The sequence below is a fragment of the Oryza sativa genome, chromosome 3 (assembly GCF_034140825.1).
Source record: "Oryza sativa Japonica Group chromosome 3, ASM3414082v1".
Classification (NCBI taxonomy): Eukaryota; Viridiplantae; Streptophyta; class Magnoliopsida; order Poales; family Poaceae; genus Oryza; species Oryza sativa.
In genome coordinates this window covers 12,188,118-12,212,845 of record NC_089037.1, presented here as the reverse complement: position 1 = coordinate 12,212,845, position 24,728 = coordinate 12,188,118, and the positions used below count along the sequence as shown (strand labels likewise).

Sequence of the window (24,728 nt, the reverse complement as noted above, 5' to 3'; positions counted from 1 at the left end):
TTCACCACTTCACCAGTGGCAGGGCACGTAAATACCTCGGAACCACGGTGTCGTTATCCCCGCGTCGCGCTCCGCCATTTAAACCCCGCGTCCCCCACCTGTCCCTTTTCCTCCGCGTCCATTTCCATCACGCTCCACTCGCCTCGCTGCAGCAACCTCCTTCGCTCGAGAGAGAGAGAGAGAGAGAGAGAGAGAGGCACAGATTTTTGGGTTCGTTTTTGAAGTCCTCGATCCAGCCGGCGGAGGGGCGCCGGCGGGGAGCGGAGGCCGCCGCCGCTCGATCCGGTGAGCCACATTCGGTTCCTGAGCTCTCTCTCTTTCTCAGTGTCGTGGTTTCCGCCCGGGGGGGGGGGGGGGGGGCTTGCTTCGGCTCGAAGCGTGAGGGGTCGGGCGAGCGGGCGCTGTCGCCTCTGGATCTTGCCCCTGTCGCTTCGGTGCACGCGAATCGTGGGGGGCTGGGCCTGGACCTGAATCTCTTGGTGTGCTGTGGATTTTTTTTTTATTTCGATTTTGATAGTTCGGATTTGGGGTTTGGATCCGGGAGTTGCCGTGGTTCTGATTTCTGAACTTCCGATCAGCTCGAAACGGGACGGTCCAGTCAATGAGGAGAGTGCTTGGGTTTTGACAAGCCGAGGTGAAAGATCTGAAGTGATTGGCACTAAAATTCTGTTTAGACTACCGTTTGGTTTTCTGTTTCTCTGATCTGTGCGCGGACCGCAAAAATTGGTGGATGCATAAGTTCCGAGTAGCTGCTGAGCATTGTGGATTTTGGTTATGCTCTGCCCATGATGTTTGATAATCGAATCTGAGTCAAGAATTTTGGGGGCATTATTATCTGTGTTTTTTGGCATTAGCCTTTTCTTCTTTGGGACTCCGTTTTGTTTTTGAGGGTGAGTGACGTTCGTACCGTTGTTTGCAGGGTTTTGAAGTGGACGAGGAACTGCTTTTATGGTGGGAAGTTGTAGTCTAGGAAGTGATTGATATTTGAGCAATTAGTCCGTTGTCAGGGTTGTAACTTGTAAGCAACATGGAGGGGGCGGTTGCTAGCAATGTGGAGCTTGATTCTGCAGTCTTCCAAGTATCCTCAGCCCAGAACAGGTGATTCTTGCTAAGATATTTTTTGGCTATAGCTGTTTAATGTTCCTATCTGTTTCTCCAAGAATTGGGCTCAACAAATTTACATACGATGCATTTTATTCCTCTCCTCTATAATGGACTTTCCGTTTTCCTTTCTGCGTTAGGTTTGAAATGGGAATTTTGTACATGATGTGCTGATGATTGCTCAAGTCTTTTGTGATTCACAATTTCCTTTAATGAAAATATGAACCTCACCCTGCAGCTCTCTCAAATATTTTTTTCTACAGATACGAGGCAATTGCTTGCAGTAAAGGGAATACAGAATTGATTGCATCTGGTCCTTTTGATCAATTAGTCCTGCACTTGGAAGATGCTAGGAAGTTCCAATCGTGTTCAACAGCTGGCACTTTTAAGCTGTCGTTGTCTGGGAATGCAAAAGGATCTTCCTGGTTCACAAAATCCACCATAGCACGGTATCTGCAATCAACATTTTTCTAGTTTTTATGTTTCTCCTTGCAGAGACCATGACATAATTGGATCCCCCTTACAGGTTCCTGAATACCATAAATTCACCAGATGCCTCAAAATCTGCAAATGGAATTTTACATGAAATCTCACAACTGGAGGAAACTAGAAAGTTTCATCAATCTCTCTATTCTAAGGTATCACAACTCTTCCCGTAAAATACCCATAGTTTTTAGTCACGACGACCTGAACATTTCAACGTAGATGCCATTATAATGAGCATTTATCTTTTGTAGGAACAACGAAATCCTATGGGTGGTGCTTTATCCGGTACATTGAAAGAAATATTTGGTCATCCATTGCTCTGCTCTGTCTTACTTGAATGTCCTTACAACCTTTAAATGCACATGTGCACCTAGACTCAACATACTACAATCTATGCTAGATTGCATTTACCATTTTAGTACCAGTTTGGCTTGATCGTTCAGACTTTTACTAGCAATGGTAGTATTCCTAGTTGAGATTATCTTTTGCTGACCCTTAGAGTAGATTAATTGTTCTCTAGTTGAGATTATCAATGATTATTTTGCTTGTAGTTAACAGCAATAGTTGTCAGCAAAAAAATCTGAGAATAATCCATCCTTCTATAAGATTCTGTTAATTTGTTGTCGGTACATTTGCAATCTAAAGTAACCATGTATGCCTCAAGGTCCTCAACAAGTACTCAAAAGTGTTAATTTATTGTAGTATGTTGATAAAGCATACCTTCCTTTAGGAAGTCTCTTAACAAGGGCAGAGGATTTTCTGTTAGAAGCTATTTGTTTGAGTAGGGGAATTTTAGTTGAATTCTCTAATTATTGTATCAAGCTTCAATGGCCCTTAAAATTTTATGCTCACTTTATTGCAATATTTAATCATCTTTGCAGGAGGTGTCTTTGGTACCATTGGCGTAGAACAACAGGTGAACTGCTTTTCATTTCTGCAAGATCTGAACCAGCTTTATGGTTTTGTATTATTTTAAGTCTTACATTTCATTCTTAAAATACCTTTCAGGGAAATGTTGGCCCAAACTCATCTGAAGCAACAAAGTAAACCTTTTTCTTCTTTTTTTTTTTGCTACTTTATCTTGCCCTTCTTTTAGCTGACGATCTATATGATTACTATGCTAGGAATGAATTGCTTCGAGCTCTGGATTTGAGGTTGACTGTACTGAAAGAGGAGATCTTTGCGTTGTTGAATAGAGCAGTCGTTTCCAATATGTCAACTAGAGATGTATCTGATTTATCCTCATTTGTTCAGCACTTCGGTGCATCAGAGTTCAGGTATGGTCCATGAGCATTGTGCATGCAGGGTTCAAGGCCACTGTTTTTTCTACTAAAAATAAGTGTAAATGCCAAAAAGTGTTACTTAGTAGGTCAAATAACTATCCTATATTCATCGATAAGTCCACTTATTTATAATTCTGTCATTATTTGGAAGAAAACTGACCTACCTGATCACTTGGAAATAACGTGCTTTTTTAAGACTGTATGTTACATCCTCATCACTGAAATTATGTATTGTTTCTTTTAATTCATGTATCAAGAATTAACTGCTGTTTTTCTTGTTTGTTAGCTGGTTGATGCGGTGCCTACTGTTGATCCCAGACTGCCAACCCTCTGAGGTCTCCCAACAGCAGTCTTTCCCTGCCGAGAAAGATGACAAGGGAGAAAATGCACTTCATACTCGTAATATCAGCTCTCATACCATTATCCAGAGGCCTATTACCAACAATGTTTCCCCAGCAAAGCTTGCTCAAATTGAGCGTGAAAGCTCAACTGAAAGTGATGATTCTTCTGAGTCCAGTGCTGAAGATGAGGCTGTCGTTGAAAGAAGCCGGCCACTCATGAGGTCTGCTTCACCTAGGAGATCTGCTTCTCCAATGCGAAGGGTTCAAATTGGTAGATCAGGATCTCGTAGGTCAACAGCGATTGCCATCAAGAGTCTCAGCTATTTCCCCCCTAGTCAAAGAATTCCTTTGGATAAAGATGATGAAAGTGGCAGTTGCAATGGTGAAACTGACCAGCCTTCAAGGAAATCTGACAATAATGTAAGAAGGATGAGTGTGCAGGATGCAATAAATCTCTTCGAAAGCAAGCAGAAGGATCAGAATCCGGATTCGCAAAATAAGAAAGCTGGCTTGTTTGCTACAAAGTCAGTACTAAGAAGGTGGAGTGCAGGAATGGGTGATTCCTTGAACAATAATTCAGAAGAAAAAACCATAGATTCCACATCCCAAAGTAAATCCAACAATACAGGATCCGATTCAGAGAAGGATGGAGCTGAAACACAGGCTGAGCCAGGTTCAGCTTCAGCTTCTAACACTGTTGTTACGCCTTCTGTTGAAGGTTTTCACACTAATATGCAAGGTGTTGCAATGCCAGAAACAGAGACAGCGGTTTCATCCCATACTGAAATTTCTGCTGAGCAGACAAAGTCAGGGCAAGAGGAAAACAGTGATCGGGCAATGGCCTCTGCTGAGTGGAACCGCCAGAAGGAAGCTGAGCTTAATCAGATGTTAATGAAAATGATGCAAGTCATGCCTGGAAAGTTTTCGAGTGCTAATGTCACCACTACTGGCATCACTTCCACAAATGAGAAGAAAGGTGGACTGCAAGGTCAGCATAAAGAGAAGCGAGACTCGAAAGTTCGAACCGATAAAGGTGGAAGGCGGCCAGCAAAGGAGGCAAGCACTAGGCCCTTGAAGGAAACAGTTGGGCAGAAGAAGGCAGCAATTACCCCCAAAACTGGCACTGCAGCTGAGAAACGCAATTCTCCAGTTCCACAAAGGGCACGGAGAAATTCATCACCTCCGGTCCTACCAAAAGAATTGACCCCAAAAGCGCCTGCCAGAAAGAGCTCACCCAAACCATCACCTGCACCTGTGACCCGCAGTTCATGGTCAGGTGGATCTTTGACTAAAGCAACTACTGCACAGAAAACTAAAAGCTCTCCTGGGACAGTTTCAGCACCGACAGCAACTAGTCGGAGAAGGACTCCAGTAGCACCCTCATCTTCTCAACCAACTTCAAAGGTGGAAAGAAGTGCTCAACCGGTGAAGAACAAAAAGGAAACAGTTGCTGCTTCAAAGCCAGCAATTAAGGGAATTGAAGAAAAGAAGACTAAAACAGCAACAAAGACAAGCAGGCTAGCTAAAAGTACACCTATTTCAGATGAAAAATCAAGTGCAGCAACTAGGCCAAACTTGTATAACAAGGTTGCAAAGAAGAGCAGTGTTGTACCGCTAGAATCAAAACCATCAAAGAAAGCTACTGGGATTAGTCAAAGTGCTGGTACTGATGCTGTGAAGAGTAAGATGCCACAACTTGATGACTCTTCCAATGACATTGGAAATATTACCCAAGCTGAAGATAAGGAGCACTCTGCTGTGACAACCCAGCCAAAAACTACTAAGGTATTGGAGGCTGATCTTGCTCAACCAGCACATGATGTTGATGAAAATTTAGAAATTTCGCTCGATAATGACTTAAATATTGAAAAAACAGAAAATTCGGCCCCAAGTTTAGCTACAACAGAAATGGACTCCAGTGAACAGGTTGAACCTCACACTGAGGTTCAACCACCTCCTGAAGAGGACATGGGCATCTCATCAGCTGCCTGGGTAGAGGTAGAGCATGAAGAAGTTACTGATGTGGGTGAAAATGTAGTGCCTGAGGATGTCACCTCACCATCAATTGAGCCCTTGCCATCTTCAAGCCCTAGAATCCGTCACTCATTGTCACAAATGCTGCAAGCAGATAGCAATGAGCCGGAAATTATTGAGTGGGGAAATGCTGAAAACCCACCTGCAATAGTTTTTCATAAAGATTCTCCAAAGGGATTAAAGAGGCTTCTAAAGTTTGCGCGTAAAAATAAAGGAGACAGCAACAGTAATGGTTGGGCGAGCCCATCTGTTGTTTCTGAAGGAGAAGATGAACTTGAAGAACCACGAGGTGGTAATGAAGGTGTAAATTCGAGCAGGAGAACATTTGATGGCCCCAAGACTAACAGCATCTTATCAGGTACATTTTCTACCATGAGAGGGCATTTTTTCTGCAGCCAGTATAGCTATAGGAGAAATCTGAATATAGAGTACAAGCTTTAGTTTTTGAGCTGCTCTGATTTCACCATTTAACAGCGCATGATGACAGTAGGTAGAAATGCATTTCCAATTCCCACATGTTTATACACACTTAAGTGAAGTAACTGAGGTCACAACATTATTGTTTCACAAGAGTACCAAGCACCTTTTTTAAAAGAACTTGTCTGCAGCGAAGATTTATGGGATGCTTCTGAAATGGAAGAGCAGATTATCTTTCATGCTTGCTCACATTGTGTTTATATTTATTTCCTTTCTATTTCAACTATGCTTATTCTTCCCCAGCTCAATCAACCACCGGCAGCTTCAACTCAACGAATTCAGACAGGTTACGGGATAGGCCTGGAGCTGCCCCATCAACTAAATGTTAGTTCTTGCAAACATAGTATCGTCATCACTTGCATTATGATTATAATAAACTGCAGCCATCTCTAATACATCTTTGCTACCTTGTACTTCCAGCGTCAAGGTCGTTCTTCTCCCTATCAAACTTCCGGAGCAGCAGATCAAACGAGTCGAAGCTCAGATAGCATGCCATGTTCTCCAGGAGATACATGGATAATTGGATAGTCGATCCCTTCCAGTTTGGAGGTCAACTGATGTAAAAAAAAAGAGATGGTTTGAGATTGATTGATTGTTCGGACGGAGCCAGCTTGTTGTGTTTGGTTCTGGGTTTTCTGCAATTTGATATAGTCTCTGCGTCTAATGTCATACTCAACCTCTCACCTTTCTTGTACATCTTTTCACTTTTTAACAGTTGCTGGAACTGCAAGCTTATTTGGATCCGGTCGATGTTAGGGAAACTGGTGCTAATGTAAAGTGCATAGCGTGAGCCTGAGGTGCTCACAGCCGATTGCGATGCCCGAACTTGATCTGACGTCGTGTAACTGTTCAATGAGCCTGTGTGCAAATGCAATGTTGCAACGACACCAGCTTTTAGGGGGAAAATATAGCGTGGAAATCTGAAAACCACTTTGGGATAACAAAAACTAGACGTATAAGATTTGTTCTTTGCATAAGATCACATGGATAGAATAGTCGTTTACTAGCTATTTGTAGGACATCATCGCCTCACCAGCTGTTAAACATAAACATAGGGTGTGTTTAGATCCAGGATAAAAAGTTGTGGCTTGTCATATCGGATGTATGTATATTTAAAGTATTAAACATAAACTAATAACAAAACGCATTTAAAATATTAAACATAGACTAATAATAAAACACATTTAAAGTATTAAACATAAACTAATAACTAAACAAATTACAGATTTCAACTGTGAGATGAATTTATTAAGCTTAATTAATTCATCATTAGTAAATGTTTTATTGTAGCACTACATTGTTAGATCATAGAGCAATTAGGCTTAAAAAAATCGTCTCGTAATTTACACGTAACCTGTGTAATTAGTTTTTTTTTCCTATATTTAATACTCTATGCATGTATCCAACATTCAATGTGACAAGTTGAAAAATTTTACCGGGGCCCATAGACCATCATCAAAGACTTTGCCCAGTACTAAAGTGCAAGTCCTGAGAGGAACAGATTGTCAAAAAATACAGCATAGTAGCAGCGTTTATTTACCACACGCATAGCATTTATTTGCTGCCAGGAATCATCCTGCTACGCAACGCAACCACCAGCAAAACTGGAAAGCGAATTCATTGGTTTGTCTGCAGCCCTTCCAGAAACGGAGAAGCTGTGCATCTTTCTCCAAGTCTCAAAACACGTGGGAACTACAGAGAGAAACAATCTCGTCGTGGCGAAGAGGAGCAGATATCAGTATATCACCAGTCACTACTATTCACTAGTACTCCGTAGTCAAATTAGTCATCATTTGTCGACAACTTCGATCAGCGTAGGCTCATAGTGATCTGGGGCCTCGAAGCCATGAAGATTCATGACTGTTGCCGCAACGTTGGCAAGGCCGGCACTGGGGAGATCTGACCGAAATCTTACCCCTGGTTGAAGCCCAGGGCCTCCAATGGCGATGGGAACCTGCAGATGGTTTCAGAAAGTGAGGTCCTAAACAGCAACTGCATCCTAATATTGTTAACACGGTGTATTGCAAAGCAAAGCAGATCTGGAAGTGAGCCTACTGGATTCAAAGTGTGTGAGGTGAGGGGCTGGACATTTCCATCCTTGTCGCGAAGCGGTTTGCCAGATTTATCTCTTTTCACCATGTCCTCCGCATTGCCATGGTCTGCGGTGACCACGAAAATGCCACCTACTTGTTCTATCGCATCGAGAACAATCTGAATAAGAGAATTCCGGTCCACCATGAGTATTTTCAAACAGTGAAAATCATGCATACAAGACTGAATGGTGAATTGGTGGCCTATCAATTGTTAAAAGACTGAAAAGAGAGAGAGCACTGCAGACATGATCACCTTAACAGCTTCATCAGCTGCCTTGCACCCAACGATAGTAGCTTCAATGTCGCCTGTGTGACCAACCATATCTCCATTTGCGATGTTTACCCTTACCTAACAAATGACCAAAATAACATTAGGCCTATTAAGTGGATTAGCTGCTAGTAACAATTATCACGCCCTATCTATCTGAAGTCTACCCGATGCATGGCCTATGAGCTCTTTGTTCGTTCTTCTGAAGGAATTTATTTGTTAAATACCTGATCAAATTTGCGACTCAGGATGGCATCCCTTGTCTTCTTCGCAATTTCCACGGCCTTCATTTTTGGCTGTTCATTGAAGGGGATACCAATGTCACTTGGAATTTCTTCGTATTTTTCCAGGTTTGGGTGGAAGTAGCCAGACCGGTTTCCATTCCAGAAAAAAGTGACGTGACCAAATTTGACTGTCTCACTGAAAATTAGAATGACAAGATATGAAGCTGCATGCTCAAGTACCAACACTCAGAGCAAACACTTTCGACAAGATAATGAACAGTATTGTACCTGCAAGCATATGTGCGTATGCCATTGCGCGCTAAGTATTCGCCAGACGTTCTCTCTATCTCTGGGGGAGCAACAAGAAAATGGCTCGGAAGTTTTAGCTCACCGTCGTACTGAAGCATACCGGCATAGCGAATCTTGGGGAACCTGACACGATCAAATTTGTCAAAACTCTCGTATTCTAGTGCCTTTGCAAGCATGACCATCCGGTCTGCTCTGAAATTAAATGTCACAACAGCATCCCCATCCATTATAGGGCCAATCGGTCTTCCTCTTTCGTCAACTATAACAAATGGCGGTAAATACTGGTCATTGGCCTTTGGATCCTCCCTGAGCTTCTTCACAGCTTCAAGGGCGTTTTGAAACTTATGTGGCGCTTCACCGAGAACCTGTGCATCCCAACCACGCTTCACAACTTGCCAGTCATTCTGCAGAACCAGTGAAAATTTCAATCATATTTTTGGCGCAGAGAAAATTGTGCCATGACATTACAAAAGGCAAGTATTGAGCAGCTAGCTTCGGACAACCTCTTATGTTAAGAAATGCAGCTAGCATATGCAACATAAGTGGTAAGATATAATGAGTTCCCGGAGTAGTAACTGAACTCTGAATTCAAATGCTTGACACATACTCCCTCCGTTATCATATTATAAGTTGTTTTGACTTTTTTAAAGTCAAATCTCTTGAAATTTGACCAAGCTTATAGAAAAATATAGTAATATTTATAGCACTAAATTAGTTATTTTAGATCCAACATTTTTTTGTGTAAACTATTAGATCCAACATTGAATATATTTTGATAGTTTCTTTATTTTATGTTAAAAATATTGTTATATTTCTCTATAAATTTGGTTAAAGTTAAAGAAGTTTGATTTATAAAATAGTCAAAACGATTTATAATATGAAACGGAGAAAATACCTCATAACGGTCCATCGTGACATACATCCTGCCACCACCAGATGCAATTCTTGCATCCACACCCTTATCCCGTAATTTAGCAAGGTCATTCTCAATCAATTCCACAAACTTGACACTGCTACCGTCCAACACATCACGGCCATCTGTAAGTATATGAACCCGTATCCTTTTCGCTCCATGCTCACTGGCTCCTTTTAGAAGCAGCTGCAAGAGCCCACCAAAAGAACATTAACAAGAGAAACTGAGATAGTTGTACTACTACTCAACTACAACTGATCGACGGATGAAGTTTGAAATTTAATTATATCAACCTGCAGCTGATCAATCCTTGAATGTACTCCTCCATCGCTGAGCAAGCCAATGAGGTGCAAAGTACCGTTCTCGAAGGACTGTTGGATGTACTTAAAACCTTCCCCCTCGTATATCTTTCCAGAGGCTAGCGCCATATCTACCAGTTTTGCACTGCGCATTGTCAGCAACTGATCAGTAACTTGGCATTTGAGATGTGCATGCAACACTCATCCATGCTACCGTAGTTTTTGGAACAATCAGGTTAAGGTGATTAAAGCTGGTCATACTCACGCATGATAGTACTCCTCTGTTCTAAAATATAAGACTCCTTGTGATTCGGAAATTCAACATTGAAAATTTTGACATTAGATTCATATTTCAAATATTTCCATCTGATATTAATTTCATAGTTATTGATAACAAATTATGAAAGAAATCAATGGTCAAAATATACATATTTTTACATAAACGGTCAAAGTATAATATTGGAGACCCTGTAAAAGTCTAATACATCTTATATTTTAAAACAGAGAGACTTGTCCAGGAAGAAGAGTAGTGAGATAAAATTATTCATAATAAAAGAGTTAAGATTCAGCATTCAACAGCTAGGTCCCTGTGCAACTGGGCTGCATTACTACATACTGTCACTGGAGGGTGTGAATGTGCACCTAGAGAATTAGAGACATTAACCATCTTAAATGAACAAGCCTTACTTCAGAAGATATTTACAGCAGGTTGAAAAGTAAATTACGTTCTACTTCATCCGTCTTTCATTTTTCATCTATCGCACATATATCAATAAAAAAACAAAAATAAACTATAATACTCTTACTTTATCAAATCTCAATGCAATTATTTTCTACTTCATCTACTCCTAATATATTTATCCCCTAATTTTATAAACTCCGTGATCGCTAAATAATGAACTTATTATTTTAGTACAAACGGAAAGCACGAAAAATGAAATTATTATAGGATAGAGGGAGTATCTAGTTAGCCTGAACAACCCAACATGCATTTTTCTGGTGTATATACTACTCCCTCCGTTCCAAATATAAGGTATTTTTTATGGATGCATGGAACATATCCTAATACTATGAATCTGAACGGACTCTACTATCTAGATTCATAATATTAGAATATGTTCTATTTATCTAAAATCGCTTATATTTTAGCATCGAGGGAGTAATATGCAGAGTAACAGAATTGCAGGTACATGCAGAAAACCAGAAATCAAGCAGAGATTGCTGCTATGCTACTATACTAGTACAGTAAAGGGCCCCTTTGAATCGCAGGATTGAAAAAAAACGTAGGAATAGGAAAAACGTAGGATTTTGATAGAAATGTAAGTGGAAAACAGAGGATTGCAAAACGCAGGAAAAACACAGGAATGACCGTTTGATTGAACCGCAGGAAAAACGCAGGAATTGGATGAGAGAGATAGACTCAAAGGAAAGTTACCAAAAGATTGAAGCTCTTGCTAAATTTTCTCCAAAATCTCTATAAGATTGTCCATTCCATAGGAATTTCAAAGGATTGGATATGATTCAATCCTTTGTTTCAAAGGGCTTCATAGGAAATTCTATATTTCCTATAGAATTAAAATCCTCTAAAATTTTTATATGTTTTTCCTCCAATTCAAAGGGGCCCTAAAACTAGTATTACCCCTGGGCATATATCTGGCCTGCTCCAAGCGCGTTGTGGCCAACCTCACTGTTGCCCATGTCGTCGTCCGTAGGCAGCCCCACCGCCGTCCCGTGAGCCTTGATCACCCTCCACCTCTCCGGACCACCCTGCACGCGCCAGAAAACACACACACAAGTCTCGCTCTCAGCTGATCATCATGGGAAGCATCAAACAAACGTCTTGTTAGCGTTGTTACTACCTTCTTGAGGGCGTCGAGGGTTGGGGTGTCGGCGACGTGGATGCAGTTGAAGGTATCCGGCGCCGCCTCGCCCCAGCCGTCCAGCACCACCACGCCCACCACCTTCCCCTTCTCCAGCCTCCGGTGAGCCGCCAGCTCCCACCGCCTCGTCTCCGCCATCGAGAAGAAAAAAAAAACGTTGTTCGTCTGCCTCGACGTTGTTCCTCTTCTCTGGTGGCGTCCCGCCGCGAGCCAAGCTGAAGTTAGGAAGAGGAGGATGTCTGGCTTCTTTTTATGCTGCAACTGGAAGTGTCCGGGCGCGACGAGGCAGCTGGAGAGATGTCCAAGTGTTAAGAGGCACTTCTCGTTGTTTAGTTCTTTCTTGTGAGCTTACGTGACAGTGTGACGCGGACACATGTCGTGTGACCCCGATAATCATCCATGTATACGTTCGTGAACCTGCCTCTATAAATTTTCATCTTAAGAAAGAAAGAATCCCGCCGATTGGAGGCCTATAATCCGTCCTATCGGGCTGAGTTTTCACAACACGAGGCCGCGTCATGTGCGAGAGAGGCCCAAAGGGCATAAAGAACCCGGGCCGACGAACCCGCTGATCTGCCGACACAAAGTGAGTCGTTCGCCGAGATGGCCCACCCGTTTCCATCAAGAGAGCCGGGCCGACACACCGCGCCGGTCGTAGTCGTATAGGTTGTTTAGTTGGCATACTCACATTATCAAAACTTGCTATACTTTATTTAGCTAACATGTCTAACATGTGGCCAACAAAATTAAAGCCACACTTTAGCCATAGTAGAGTAAACTTGCCACACTTTTATGTGCCAATGATATGTGGGACCCACATCACGGTGAAGGAATCTTATCAAAAGTGTGGCACCAAACAAACGAATGTCTAACTAAGTTAAACTTTGGCTAATTTGAGTTGTGGCATGATGAGGCAAATTTTGGTAGTGCGGGGCTGCGGGCGCACACGGAGCTCTCGGCGAGCCGCGCGGGGAGCGCCGCCACCGACCGCTCGGGTTGCCGGATTCCCAGCCGACACCGACACGGCTGATCTGATCAATCAATCTGTGGCTCGCGGATCTCTCATGAAACCGAGGGTGGCGTTCCAAAAACAGGTGGAATCACGACGGTGCCGTCTCTCCATCCTGTTTGCCAAGTTCCGTGCCAGCCATCTGCGTTTTCTGCCATGCCACCCTGACGCCACACTGCAGAACTCCACATGCAAACTGTGTATTGGGGGGGGGGGGGGGGGGGTGGTCTGCGACTTGTGTGCATATCGAGTGTAGTCCCGGTGTGTGCCGCTTTCCGTAGTTCCCACGGTATATCGAGTGTAGTCTGCAGGCGCACTCGCCACTATAGAATATCATCGGCATTTCGTTTTCTGCTCTTTGCACGTTCTTTACCCTTCCCTCGCTAACATCAAAAGTTGGACGAGCCGCTTTGCGTGCTGGGCTTCCAAAAGCAACGCTCAAACTGAACGTGATATAAAAACCAACTCTTCCTCCTCTGACAAAGTTACGATCATACCGGTGGTCTTTAAACTACATGACGGGCTGAACTACCGTAGAACTGACAAAGGCCGTGTTTAGTTCCACAGCTATTTTTTTAAAAGTATATGAACACACATTTAAAATATTAAACGTAAACTAATAATAAAATAAATTACAGATTCTTATAAATTGCGAGATGAATTTATTAAGCCTAATTAATCCGTCATTAGCAAATGGTTACTGTAGCACCACATTATCAAATCATAATGTAATTAGGCTCAAAAGATACATCTCGTAATTTACATGTGAACTGTGTAATTATTTTTTTCATTTATATTTAATGCTCTATATAGGTGTCTAAATATTTAATGTGACAGATTTTTTTAAAGTTTAAAGGAGACTAAACACAATCAAAAGTGACGAGAGCATGGGGGTGTTCCTTTTTTTTTTATACCCTCCCTGTCTCGTCTCGTTGGATGTTGCTGGATAAGCCGGCCTGTAGTAACAGTCGTGTATCTAGGGAAGGATGGCTTCTCTCGTCGTCTCTTTCCGTTCATTTTCCAGAGCCTGACACTGCCGATTCTCGCTTAGAATAAACGACCTGGCACCTGGCACAGTGCCATGAGTTATTTTCCTACAACCGGCCCAATCCAATGAATCCATGGTCTCGGTTTACTCAGGCCTCTAGTATGATATTAGTATCTGCCATCCCATTTACGTGTCAGCACCGGGCAAATTAGCCGATAGATTAACAAGACAACTAGTAGCATGTATCATGAGTAAGCACGCGCTGCGGAGTTGTTAATAGCAGCGCATCTCGGACTTAACAGCTTAATTACGGTGAGTTCACATGCGGAGCACACGTACACCAAGAATGGCCATCCCAGGCGGCCGTTTGCTGATGATAATGTCTCCCCGTCGTATGCTGCTAATAAAGTGATCACCTACCACCGTACACTTCCTGACACATGGGGGAGTTAGTTCGTCCTTTCTTTGAGAGGAGCAGATGAAGGAGTAGCTGTTTATTGGCCTTGTTAGGGGGTGTTTGGGAGCCCCTCTCACAAAACAATAAGTCTTATTGTGAGAGCCTCTCTCTCCCAAACATTCCCTTATTTCCATAACTTTGATTTTCAAGTCTCATGTTAAATAATTATATTGCCTACTTTTGGTGACATCGTTGAGTAGATTGTGCACATGATTGTCACTATTTTTTCAACAATATATTTTTAGGACTATAGAAACTATACAATGCTATGGATGCATGTTGCAAAACAAATCTAACGATATGAATTTTAACATTCAAACTTCAAAGAGAGTGATATCCCTATCAGAAAATAGAGTGATATCTCGCAAAAAAAGGGGAGAAAAACAGAGCAATATAGGCATGTTTACTTTGATGTCATTTTTAACCTTACCGAATTTTGGTAAAGTTACTAAATAAGTGGCTACATTTAGTTTGCTGTTAAATTGTCGAAATTTGGTAAGTTTTTTTTGGCATCAAAAGTGAACAGACCCTAAGTTTACCATTTAGTACTATTGGTTAATGTAGTGTTTTCGTCGAGCCGGAAATCCCGAAGCGGTTGTGGTTGCCGGCCTGCCGCTGCTGTCCGGGCCTTCGGCGTCGTCGAAACGGCGGGGCGCACGTCGGTTTTCGCCGTGGTGAACGGGGGAATGGGGTGGGGATACGCACGCGGGTTTGCTTGGTCCCGTTCACGCGGCGCGGTATGGGTGTAGCCGTGTAGGGGGTCAGCGGTTTCGCGTCTTTTGTATCGTCCCCTCCTCGTCGCGCCGAGCCGAAATCATCAGAGACAACGGCTACGGTGGGATGCTGCCGCGGATCGGAGGAGAAAGGCAGAAAAGCTGTGGTACGAAGGGCGCAGGTTTCCGCAGACCGCAGGCGAAATGACCGGTAGCATTTGGAGTCCACTCCTACCGAGGCGACATGGCTGGCTCGTGACATGTTTGCTCCGTTGGCATGGTGTATATTCCGGTTTTTCATTGCTTGGGATGTTTTTCTTTGGATGGGTGGCTTATGTTTATGGCAAGTACTGTACGCAGTACTATGAACAGTAAACTGTTTTAATTAAGGGCCAGCTTGGAGCTAATAAATCCATAAAATGATTAGGAAACACGGTGCCAAAATGGGGAAGAAAACAAATATGGTTTTCAACTATTAATACATGGTGCACAGCAATATAATCTTATACTCCCTCCGTTTCAAAATGTTTAACATCGTTGACTTTTTAGCACATGTTTAACCGTTCGTCTTATTAAAAAAATTTGTGAAATATGTAAAACTATATGTGTACATGAAAGTATGTTTAACAATGAATCAAATGATATGAAAAGAATAATTAATTACTTAAATTTTTTGAATAAGACGAATAAGACGAATGGTCAAACACGTACTAAAAAGTCAATGGTGTCAAACATTTTGAAACGGAGGGAGTATAACCTAATGATATAAGGAAAGAGATCGACTTTTTAAAGACATGTGACTTTGAGTCACTAACATATGGATTCAATTTGCTATAGATTTACAAAAATATTAATTACTCAAAATTACGTGATGAAATGGTGGAGGATCGGTCTTAATGCTGGAAACCATTCAAGTTCCATGGAATTCCTTAGAAATATAGGAATTCCTAACCCCGCATAAGTATTTCTATGCCGCATTTTTTCCTTTGTTTAAATGATAAATTAAATAAAAAATTGTGGCCATGTGCAAGCACTAAATGGATACAAACAATCTGTTCAGGTTCTAAACCTTTCTTGCACAATCCGACTTCCGTCGGGACCGGCGGTAGCTAATGAAGAAAGCGACGCAAAACGAAACAGAAAGCCTACTCCAATCGTTGCTCCGTTTCTTGTCTTTCTTTGGATATAATCTCCGGTGTTAGGTCCACACACAACAAATAAAAAAGAGCAATGAAGCCTTCAATTTGAAGGATGTGTGCCCAATAAGGTTTGTCCTACTATATCAATATATATCATCCATGCACCATTCCTATTGATTCTTAACACACGATTGGGCGCGAAAATGGGAATGCCAATATTATTTAAAAGCACCGACAAACCTAAACTTGAAAAAGGCCTATGAAAAAAACAGAGATGGGGAAATAACGCAAGAGGGTTCTTTCCTTGACAAGTATGTGGGCTATATATTGTAAGTGTACTTTAGAACCTTCTATTCACTTCGCATCGATGCATGTTGCTTGGCCCTTGTTTAGTTTCTAATTTTTTCTTCAAACTTTTAACTTTTTCATCACATTAAAATTTTCCTACACACATAAACTTTTAAATTTTTTCTTTAAACTTCTAATTCTAGTCAAACTTTTAATTTTGATATGGAACTAAACACACCCTTAGTAAGGGAAAGGCATGGAATTGTCTGCAGTAGTTAGATCTAGGGGAGAGGGGCTAAAGTTTAGGTAGAGAGGCCTCTCTCCAAACACCCCCCTAGCTGAAGCATTTAAAGGTGCTACTAAATCAGTACTCCTGCATGTTCTAGGGCTGTTTGGTTGGTGGCCTCAGTTTGCCACACCAGATCTTAGGCGTGCCACAATTTTTCAGGCTAGTGTTTGGTTGCGTGCCGCAGTTGAGTCAAGCCACACTTTACTAGCACATTGGCCCACGCGTCATACTCTCATTTGCTAGCCAAAGTTTGCCATAGTTGTGGCCAACAAATTGTTGGCCACACTTTGTGTGGCTTACCACACTTATAGCAAATCGAGCTATGGTAAAGTTAGCCTCTATTCAAATAGCCCCCTAGACTTGTAGTGAGTCTAGCCAGAATTTGTTTTCTCTCTTCAACAGAAAAGAGAGTAAAGTTAGAAAATGAACAGGAAAGCGGGAGATCCATCATCATCATCATCATTCATCACCTTTCCATATTTTCCTGACCACTCTTTCAGTTTTCAGGCATTCGTGTAGCCAGGAAAAAGTAGCCATAAGGTCAAGATTAGTGTAATACGGAGTAGTAGTATTACTACTAGCAGGGAGTAAATATTATTTCGGTAGAAAAATGCACATGCGCGTCATTGTCATTAAATTTAAATGAGTTGGTGATACTATCTACTGGTAGTAATCGGAAGCGGTTGATCTTTTGTGGATATGCCGTTGTGTGGTGTGTTTGTTGTCACTTTGCACGCCCTACATTTAGAATGGGACCAAACAAGGTTTTTATCGAGGGGATCAAATAAGTTAGACCAATTTAAAAACTACTCCGTAACATGCATCATCTGGTGATATATCACATTTAAAGTCAAATATCATCACATTTTTTTAAATATAATTTGTATTTTATATTTTTATTTGATCAATTCGTTTTGCTTTAGTTATTTTTTCTACGTAATGTTTTTTTCTTAGAGATAATTCTGCTTGCTACTTTTTATAATTTTGCGAGTAAATATATAATTCTAAAATTATATCATTATGAAAGCATCCCAACAAAATCTAGACAGCTTCAGATATAGTGATCAAACTTTACAAAGGTTGACAAAAACATATTATAGAGAATCAAGTAAACAAAATGTGTTTATTAATAATAAGTGTTAATTGGATCCATGCCATGATAAATTTATCAATTTGGTAAAATAACATTACTATTCGTGAAACATACTAGGTGTCACTCAATTTTTCTAAAATTCAAATTGTGCCATCACCACCAAGTTTTATATCACTTTCTCCCCAACCACATTCCATCTGGATCTGAGACTAAGTAGGAATGAGCTTGGCAACTAAATGGGGTGCTGATTGAAGCTAACGATGACCTTCCCCAGCCAAGTAAAAGTTCAACAAATTTCTGTTGCTGAAAGAGAATCAAAGTTTTCCTACAAAGAGTTGCCATTTGTTCTTCTGTCGTAGGTGGGGTTGATCACATCCACTGTGGGCTTCAGCTCGCTGCTCGTCAGGTGATGGCGGTGGCTGAGACTGCGCGAGAACTATGCAAGGCGGTGGCTACCCTTGATGCCGACCTCATACGCCACTAGGACTCGCTCTCTCTGTTTGCGTGCCGTCCTTGCCGTGTCGTACCTCTTCGTCATCGACCTTTCTTGCTCTGGGGGCTTAGGCGCTGCTGGCCTTGTTGCGCTTGTCTTACACCGAAATGTGTTGGGTAAGAAGACAACAAACTTGATGGCTGTGGCACGATTCAAATTTTAGAAAATTTAAGTGGCATTTAGCAGGTATCACAAAGAGTGATGGTATTTTTTAAAAAAGGAATTGATAAATTTGTAATGACACAGATACAATAAATCCTAATAAAAAATAATTATTTGACATATATTGAGTTGTGTTAATCTTCGATTATGAATAGTACCGAAATTTCATTCTTTATGACCAATGATGATTTGGTTATCGTTTCTTTTATTATTTTGCTGGCAGTAAAGATATCTATATGTATTAGCACAATAGTATGATCATAAACCATGAATCATACCTAGACATTATTTTAGGTACATGGAAAATAGAAAAATAAACAAGTATATATATAGCATTTCCTAGAGAGGTTACTATGCTCACAAACGCAAAATTAATAGAGACATCGAGCACGAGCATACTCCAGGTTGTTGGGGGAAAACCTCCAAAAGTTCAAAACCACATGCATCCACATCGTTCGCCGCAGAAGATCCCTTGTCCCCGCCGCTGATCTCATAATATGCGAACCAGTTGGCCGGAGTTAAACTAAACAGCAAAGCAAATCGAAATAAATCAAATCTCCAAAGTGAAAAACATACATATCTCCAGAGAGAGAGAGAGAGGGCGGGGGGGGGGGGGGGGTTATTCTCTTTGGCGTATATCACATCGCACCGCAACACACTTGTTTTATGCCAAAGCAAAAATCCTCTCCCATCTTCCATCTCTCTTTCCCTAGGACGCGCAGCGCTGTTTATTCCTCTCCGCTCCCCTTGCTTCTCGCGCACACTAACCAATCCGAGCATCTCGCCTCGCCCCGCCCCGCCCCGATCGATCGACTCGAGCGCCACCCCACGCCGCCGCCCCCGCGCCATTGGCCCCAGCCGCCGGGAGGCATTCGTCTGCGCTGCCCCGCGGCGGTGGCGGTGACGGTGGAGGTGGAGGCGGTGTGGCATGATCGATAGAGGAGTCGGGAGAGGCGGCGGAGGAGGAGGGGGAGGAAGAGGCGGTGGAGATCGCTAGGAGTGGTGGTGGTGGTGGGAGGAGGAGGCGATGAAGGCGACGCCCCCGCCGGCGAAGAGGCGGAGGGGCCCGCGGCTGGCGGTGCTGGCGCTCGTCTTCTGCTCGCTGCTCGTGCCGATCGCCTTCCTCTTCAACCGCTTCCCTGCCGGTGAGTTCTCCGCGGCCGACACGTTCGCCCCCACCCCTCGCGACGCGACGCGGCTCGAGCCCCCCCGGATTCGGGGGAATGCGGGTGCCGCCGCGGCCTCCCCCCCGATCGGATCGGCGCCGTTCCCGGCGGATCTGTTCCGGGGGCTCGCTGGTTCCTTCCTTGTCGTTTAGTGTGCGGGATATTGGGTTGTTTTGGTGGTATTCCTGTTCTCTTATTGGGGATTGTGTTTTTTGGGGGTCAGTTTTCTGATTGGTTTGGATGTTTCTGATGCAGTGTATGTGACGGATGAGCGCCCCCAACAGGTAACTTGTTGTTTCTAGAAATGTGCATATTGAACTAGTTTTTGATAGTCTTGTGTGGATGTTTTCTTACGAAAATGCTGTTTGTTTGGGACAATATGTGTCACTCATTGCTATTTTGGTGATTTGTGTTTGGTACAGGAGATTGATTTGCCTTCATTCGGACGCATGGGGTTGGAAAGGAGCGGTGGAGTAACCGTAGTGAAGCCGGAAGATGGCAGTGGTGCTAACGCAGAGACAAAGGTTAGTGATTTTCTGTGATCTTTTTGTTACGTAGTGATAGTGATTAATCCGTACGGCATTGTGCCTTGTGCTAGCTTGGTGGATTTTGACATAGTCATGCAATGTAAAACTCTGACATGATCATGTTGACGAAGGTTAGTAGCTTGGCCTTTGTATTGCATTTTCACCTCTATGGAGAAGGACAAAACATGAATAACCATTAAACTAATAACATTAGCATTTTATTTTTCATAGGCTGGACATGTCGTTGTATCCCTCATTCCTCCTAACGTGGTTTAGATTCTTGGTTGGTTACTGGGTTTTAATAAAAACTACCTGGTTTAGGTGCATTTGCATTCAAATGTATTTTTGTTCTTTTAAAATTTGTATGGCATGGTAGATAAAACAACTGGCCATAACACAACTGAGTTTACGACTGGAGAGCATATCAAGACAGACCATGTCAAATTGAACTTATCCAGTGAAACGGGTTTTTTGTCAGCTTTTGGAGAATTTGGCGAACTAGTCATAATGCCGTAGACTGCACTGCTTCTATACTATTTCTCTTGGACTGAGTATGACAACTGAGATATGGCATGCTAACACGATTTGAGCCACAAAATCCAACTGCTACGAACTACCCCCGACATAGCCAATGAGCAAAGCAATATTGCATATCAATAGTACCTCCCTCTATTCTAGTCTCTTTGTTCATGATTATGAACTGCGAAGGATCTGGAAGATCTATGCCTGCAGAAATATAGAATTAGTAATTAATTTGCTTCTTTTGTTCTTAATAAATACTGCATTCCATAACAGCTCCATATGTATTGTAAAATCCCTTATTCCTCACACCCTTTTCTCTTCCTTTTTCAGGATACACCTGAGATGATTCACAGGGGCGGTATAAACTCACATCACCATAGTGATAATGTCCCTTCCAAAGTTAGTGCTAACCCAAAAGGTATTGGTTATAAGATTAGAAATATTATAAATTAGACTCAGTTGTATATATGTCAAAACTATTAAAAAAATACAGGAAGTGCCATTTGGGCAATTTAATGTACAACTTTGAAGAAAAGAAGCATAGATTGTTTTTCAATTTTGTAGGAAAATGTTTATTTGGATAATATTAAAAAACAATGCAGTTATACATCATTTTGGGGCTATTGAGGATGAAGACCAGTTACTATTCAATATCCCAACACCTGCAGTTTACTAGTTTTAATATTTACATTCATGTATAGTGTGGCAAGATGGTGACTTCTATTCATAAATGGTGTTTTGTGTGCTCAAGCTGTGTATGAGTAGTCCATCTATTCTATTCTATTTTTTTTGTTCCCTTAGTAAACTCATATTTTATTTGACTGTCTTATTGACTCAATAATTGGCACCTGTCTGCAGTCCCCCCTCCACCAAAAATTGAACCACTGAAGCCAAAGGCAAAGTCAGTACCAGTTCCAGTTCAACGTACAGAAGTATGGCTCTTGGCTAGTTGCAGTTACATCTATGACCTTAGGCTAGGTTGTAATTTGGTTGTCGTTTTTAATGAGAAATGTGCTGATACATTTTGTTTGAATAAACATTTACTGGTTTCAGGTTATTAGTGGCAATAACATGAAACCTGCCAAAGTTCAAAATGCGGACGATGTGGAAAAGGCTAAGGCTTGTCAGCTTGAATTTGGGAGTTACTGCCTCTGGTCCATAGAGCACAAAGAAGTTATGAAAGACACCATTGTGAAAAGACTAAAAGATCAGCTATTTGTAGCTCGCTCGTACTACCCAAGCATTGCCAAACTAAAAGGAAAGGAGGCACTGACTCGTGGGTTGAAGCAAAATATTCAAGAACATGAGAGGGTTCTCAGTGAGTCCATTGTTGATGCTGATCTACCATCGTTGTAAGTACCTAGCATGCATATTGTGATTGCCCCCTTCAATGCTTTCAGGGTCCATCTTTTGAGTTAAAACTGTGAAAACTAAAACATCCTCTTTTGTGTGGGGGTGGTAACTAGATCATCTATGTACTGCATAGATTCTTCTGCAAGCAAAAGAATTGAAAATCCATGTCTTTTATATCTTAATCCAGCACTCATGTGTCAAAATTTTCTTTTAACATTTCTATGTTTTCTGAGTTGTAAATGTTGAACTTGCACCTTGGTAGCTTGACAGAAATTTCAGTCTGGTTCTCTTAGTAATTAACACTTAAATTGTGCTTTCAGTATCAAAAGCAAGATAGAGAAGATGGACCAAACAATAGGAAGAGCTAAAGCATGCACTGTTGATTGTAGCAACGTCGACAGAAAGCTTCGCCAAATACTTCATATGACAGAGGATGAAGCTCATTTTCATATGAAGCAGAGTGCATATCTGTACAATCTTGGTGTTCACACGATGCCCAAAAGTCATCATTGCCTTAACATGAGGTTGACGGTAGAATATTTTAAGTCCGCTCCATTGGATTCAGATGACTCTGCTGTGCATAAGTTTAATGTTCCAGACCATAGGCACTATGTCATATTATCTAAAAATGTACTTGCAGCTTCTGTTGTCATCAACTCAACTGTTAGTAATTCTGAGGTATGCAACCAAATTTTAACACATTCAAGTTGGTAGAATCTGCTCTACACTTGCCATTTCTGATTTTCTTTTTGTGATTTTGCAGGAGACCGAAAATGTAGTATTTCATATATTAACTGACGCTCAAAATTTCTATGCCATGAAGCACTGGTTTGGAAGGAACTCCTACAGGGAGTCAGCTGTTCATGTCATAAACTATGAGCATATTATTTTGGAGAATTTGCCCGAGTTCAGCTCCCAGCAATTATATTTACCCGAAGAATTTCGTGTTTTCATCAGTAATCTTGAACGACCTAGTGAGAAAACCAGAATGGAATATTTATCAGTGTTCAGTCACTCACATTTCTTCATCCCAGAAATATTAAAAGATTTAAAGAAGGTGATTGTGTTGGATGATGATGTGGTTGTTCAACGTGATCTCTCTTTCTTGTGGAATATTGATATGGGAGATAAGGTCAATGGTGCTGTCAAGTTTTGTGGTCTGAGAATGGGACAACTAAGAAACCTTCTGGGTAAAGCAACATATGATCCGCAGTCGTGTGCTTGGATGTCTGGGGTGAATGTGATTGATTTGGAGAAATGGAGGGAGCATAATGTCACAGAGAATTACCTTCAACTACTGAAAAAGGTCAGTCCTCTGTTTAAAATTCAAAAACATAATAGTGTGCTTAGTAATTCTGTTCCATGGGGCCACAAATTTGCTAATTATATGGGATCATGACTTGCTATGGTCGTTGAAATGAACTGCTCAAACTTTTCTCTGAGAATGTATTGTTAGCTTATTTAGTAATCTTATTTTGTTACAGTTCCAACACAATGATGATGAAGCTTCAGTGCGAGCTGCAGCTTTGCCAATAAGCTTGCTTGCCTTTGAACATCTTATATATCCTCTCGATGAAAGATTGACTATATCTGGGCTTGGATATGACTATGCCATCAAAGAGGAACTTGTCCGGAATTCTGTATCATTGCATTATAACGGTAATATGAAGCCTTGGCTTGAGTTAGGTATACCGGACTACAGGAAGTACTGGAAGAGGTTTCTTACACGAGATGAACGATTCATGGATGAGTGCAATGTAAGTCCATAATGCACTTAAACCTGGGAAACAAAATATCTGACGGTAGATTGCTACGTCTGCTGCTGTATTATATACCTAGAGGGGACGAGCACTTCCATTGAGGAAAAATGGGGCCAGGAAAGCAGTTATTAGCCATCAATTTTGACAGAGTAGATCCAGCACCATCTGTTCATTGAATTAGTGAGCTTGATGGATGGTTTTTCTACAGTTAGAGAAATTAGTCTTAAGCTGAAGGATAATGCAGTAGACAATGATGATGAGTGTTAGTGAGGCTTCAGGTAAAGGGAGCATCACTCTCACCTTCTAGAGTACGGGACAGAACGATCGATCGGTGGTGGGCTGTGGCACCTTTATTCAAATTGGTACCTTGCGCCTCATCGATGCAGGTTAATTCTTTTCTTTGTTGAATTTTTTTGACCCCCTTGTTTTGTCCTGTCAATAAGGGCATACACAGGCTAAATTCAAATTCTTTGTTCTTAGTTGCACATTGATTGTTCATCATTTTTGTGTCGGTGGAAAGTATATTTTGTTGTCAGAAAACCATCAGTTACACAACGAGATTGACAGCTGTTTGGATATCTTTTGAGTGCTCAAGTCCAATTCTCATTCTCCAGTAAATTTTCCAATCTTGTATTCCTTTGTATTGCATTGAAATGGGTGTGTTATCTTGCAACCATCACCGTTTCAAGTTCAGCTCTAGAAGAGAGTCATCCATAAAATCTTATCTCATCCTAATTTCAACAACCAATCTAATTTTCGGCTCACCGAACTCGTTTGATCTACAATATCATAAATGTAGCCGAATAAATACGCCTGATTCAGCCTCTGTAGTCTGCACTGCAGTTACCACTATTGTCAAAAGCAATACCAGTGCTACCGCGGAATCAGGCATATTCGACAGCCCACTCGGACTCGGCCACTGCCTCCGCCCACGCTGGACTTACATGCCAAAACTTTTCACCCCGAAACTAAACAGGGCCTTATGTTCACGACATGCCGCGAGTTCACGGTCATTTTTTTTCCTTTTCTTTGTTTTCTTGAGATGACAGGAGGTCCGGAGC

General features: G+C 41.7%; 3 protein-coding genes across 5 annotated transcripts; 2 read left to right on the top strand and 1 right to left on the bottom strand.

Annotated features, from left to right (window-relative positions):
* The first annotated feature begins 114 nt into the window (after positions 1-114).
* LOC4332729 (COP1-interacting protein 7) lies at positions 115-6,557 on the top strand. 3 transcript variants are annotated; one of them, XR_010740056.1, is made up of 12 exons: positions 115-285; positions 920-1,098; positions 1,365-1,550; positions 1,628-1,739; positions 1,839-1,872; positions 2,469-2,503; positions 2,596-2,630; positions 2,712-2,864; positions 3,157-4,996; positions 5,088-5,603; positions 5,966-6,046; positions 6,143-6,557. XR_010740056.1 is itself a non-coding variant. In XM_015776179.3 (11 exons), exons 2-11 carry the CDS (start codon positions 1,028-1,030, stop codon positions 6,208-6,210), a joined length of 3,222 nt encoding a protein of 1,073 aa, XP_015631665.1. In that variant the 5' UTR covers positions 115-285; positions 920-1,027; the 3' UTR covers positions 6,211-6,557. The 3 variants fall into 3 exon arrangements, 2 of the variants coding, with proteins under 2 accessions (XP_015631665.1, XP_015631664.1); XM_015776179.3 differs by having other exon boundaries at positions 3,157-5,603; XM_015776178.3 differs by having other exon boundaries at positions 1,839-1,893; positions 3,157-5,603.
* Positions 6,558-7,135: 578 nt separating this feature from the next.
* On the bottom strand, positions 7,136-11,984 carry LOC4332728 (2,3-bisphosphoglycerate-independent phosphoglycerate mutase). The gene is made up of 9 exons (XM_015773854.3): positions 11,688-11,984; positions 11,468-11,595; positions 9,823-9,973; positions 9,512-9,715; positions 8,596-9,020; positions 8,311-8,503; positions 8,069-8,164; positions 7,778-7,933; positions 7,136-7,676 (listed from the first exon to the last, which is right to left on the bottom strand). Exons 1-9 carry the CDS (start codon positions 11,844-11,846, stop codon positions 7,512-7,514), a joined length of 1,677 nt encoding a protein of 558 aa, XP_015629340.1. The 5' UTR covers positions 11,847-11,984; the 3' UTR covers positions 7,136-7,511.
* A 7,023-nt stretch (positions 11,985-19,007) lies between these two features.
* LOC4332727 (probable galacturonosyltransferase 7) lies at positions 19,008-24,245 on the top strand. Its single transcript, NM_001417660.1, has 9 exons — positions 19,008-19,484; positions 19,761-19,789; positions 19,928-20,029; positions 20,885-20,972; positions 21,413-21,486; positions 21,608-21,906; positions 22,228-22,585; positions 22,671-23,213; positions 23,392-24,245. Exons 1-9 carry the CDS (start codon positions 19,367-19,369, stop codon positions 23,674-23,676), a joined length of 1,896 nt encoding a protein of 631 aa, NP_001404589.1. The 5' UTR covers positions 19,008-19,366; the 3' UTR covers positions 23,677-24,245.
* Positions 24,246-24,728: the final 483 nt, after the last annotated feature.

Excerpts from the sequence above, each read along its gene's own strand:
- LOC4332727 (NM_001417660.1), top strand. The coding sequence starts at position 19,367 with ATGAAGGCGACGCCCCCGCCGGCGAAGAGGCGGAGGGGCCCGCGGCTG. Across the intron at positions 20,973-21,412 it reads AGTTAGTGCTAACCCAAAAG|TCCCCCCTCCACCAAAAATT; the intron begins GTATTGGTTATA and ends ACCTGTCTGCAG. Across the intron at positions 23,214-23,391 it reads ACCTTCAACTACTGAAAAAG|TTCCAACACAATGATGATGA; the intron begins GTCAGTCCTCTG and ends ATTTTGTTACAG.
- LOC4332729 (XM_015776178.3), top strand. The coding sequence starts at position 1,028 with ATGGAGGGGGCGGTTGCTAGCAATGTGGAGCTTGATTCTGCAGTCTTC. Across the intron at positions 1,551-1,627 it reads ACAAAATCCACCATAGCACG|GTTCCTGAATACCATAAATT; the intron begins GTATCTGCAATC and ends TCCCCCTTACAG. Across the intron at positions 2,631-2,711 it reads AACTCATCTGAAGCAACAAA|GAATGAATTGCTTCGAGCTC; the intron begins GTAAACCTTTTT and ends TTACTATGCTAG.
- LOC4332728 (XM_015773854.3), bottom strand. The coding sequence starts at position 11,846 with ATGGCGGAGACGAGGCGGTGGGAGCTGGCGGCTCACCGGAGGCTGGAG. Across the intron at positions 9,974-11,467 it reads GGCCAGATATATGCCCAGGG|TGCAAAACTGGTAGATATGG; the intron begins GTAATACTAGTT and ends GACAATGCGCAG. Across the intron at positions 9,021-9,511 it reads TCACGATGGACCGTTATGAG|AATGACTGGCAAGTTGTGAA; the intron begins GTATTTTCTCCG and ends CTGGTTCTGCAG.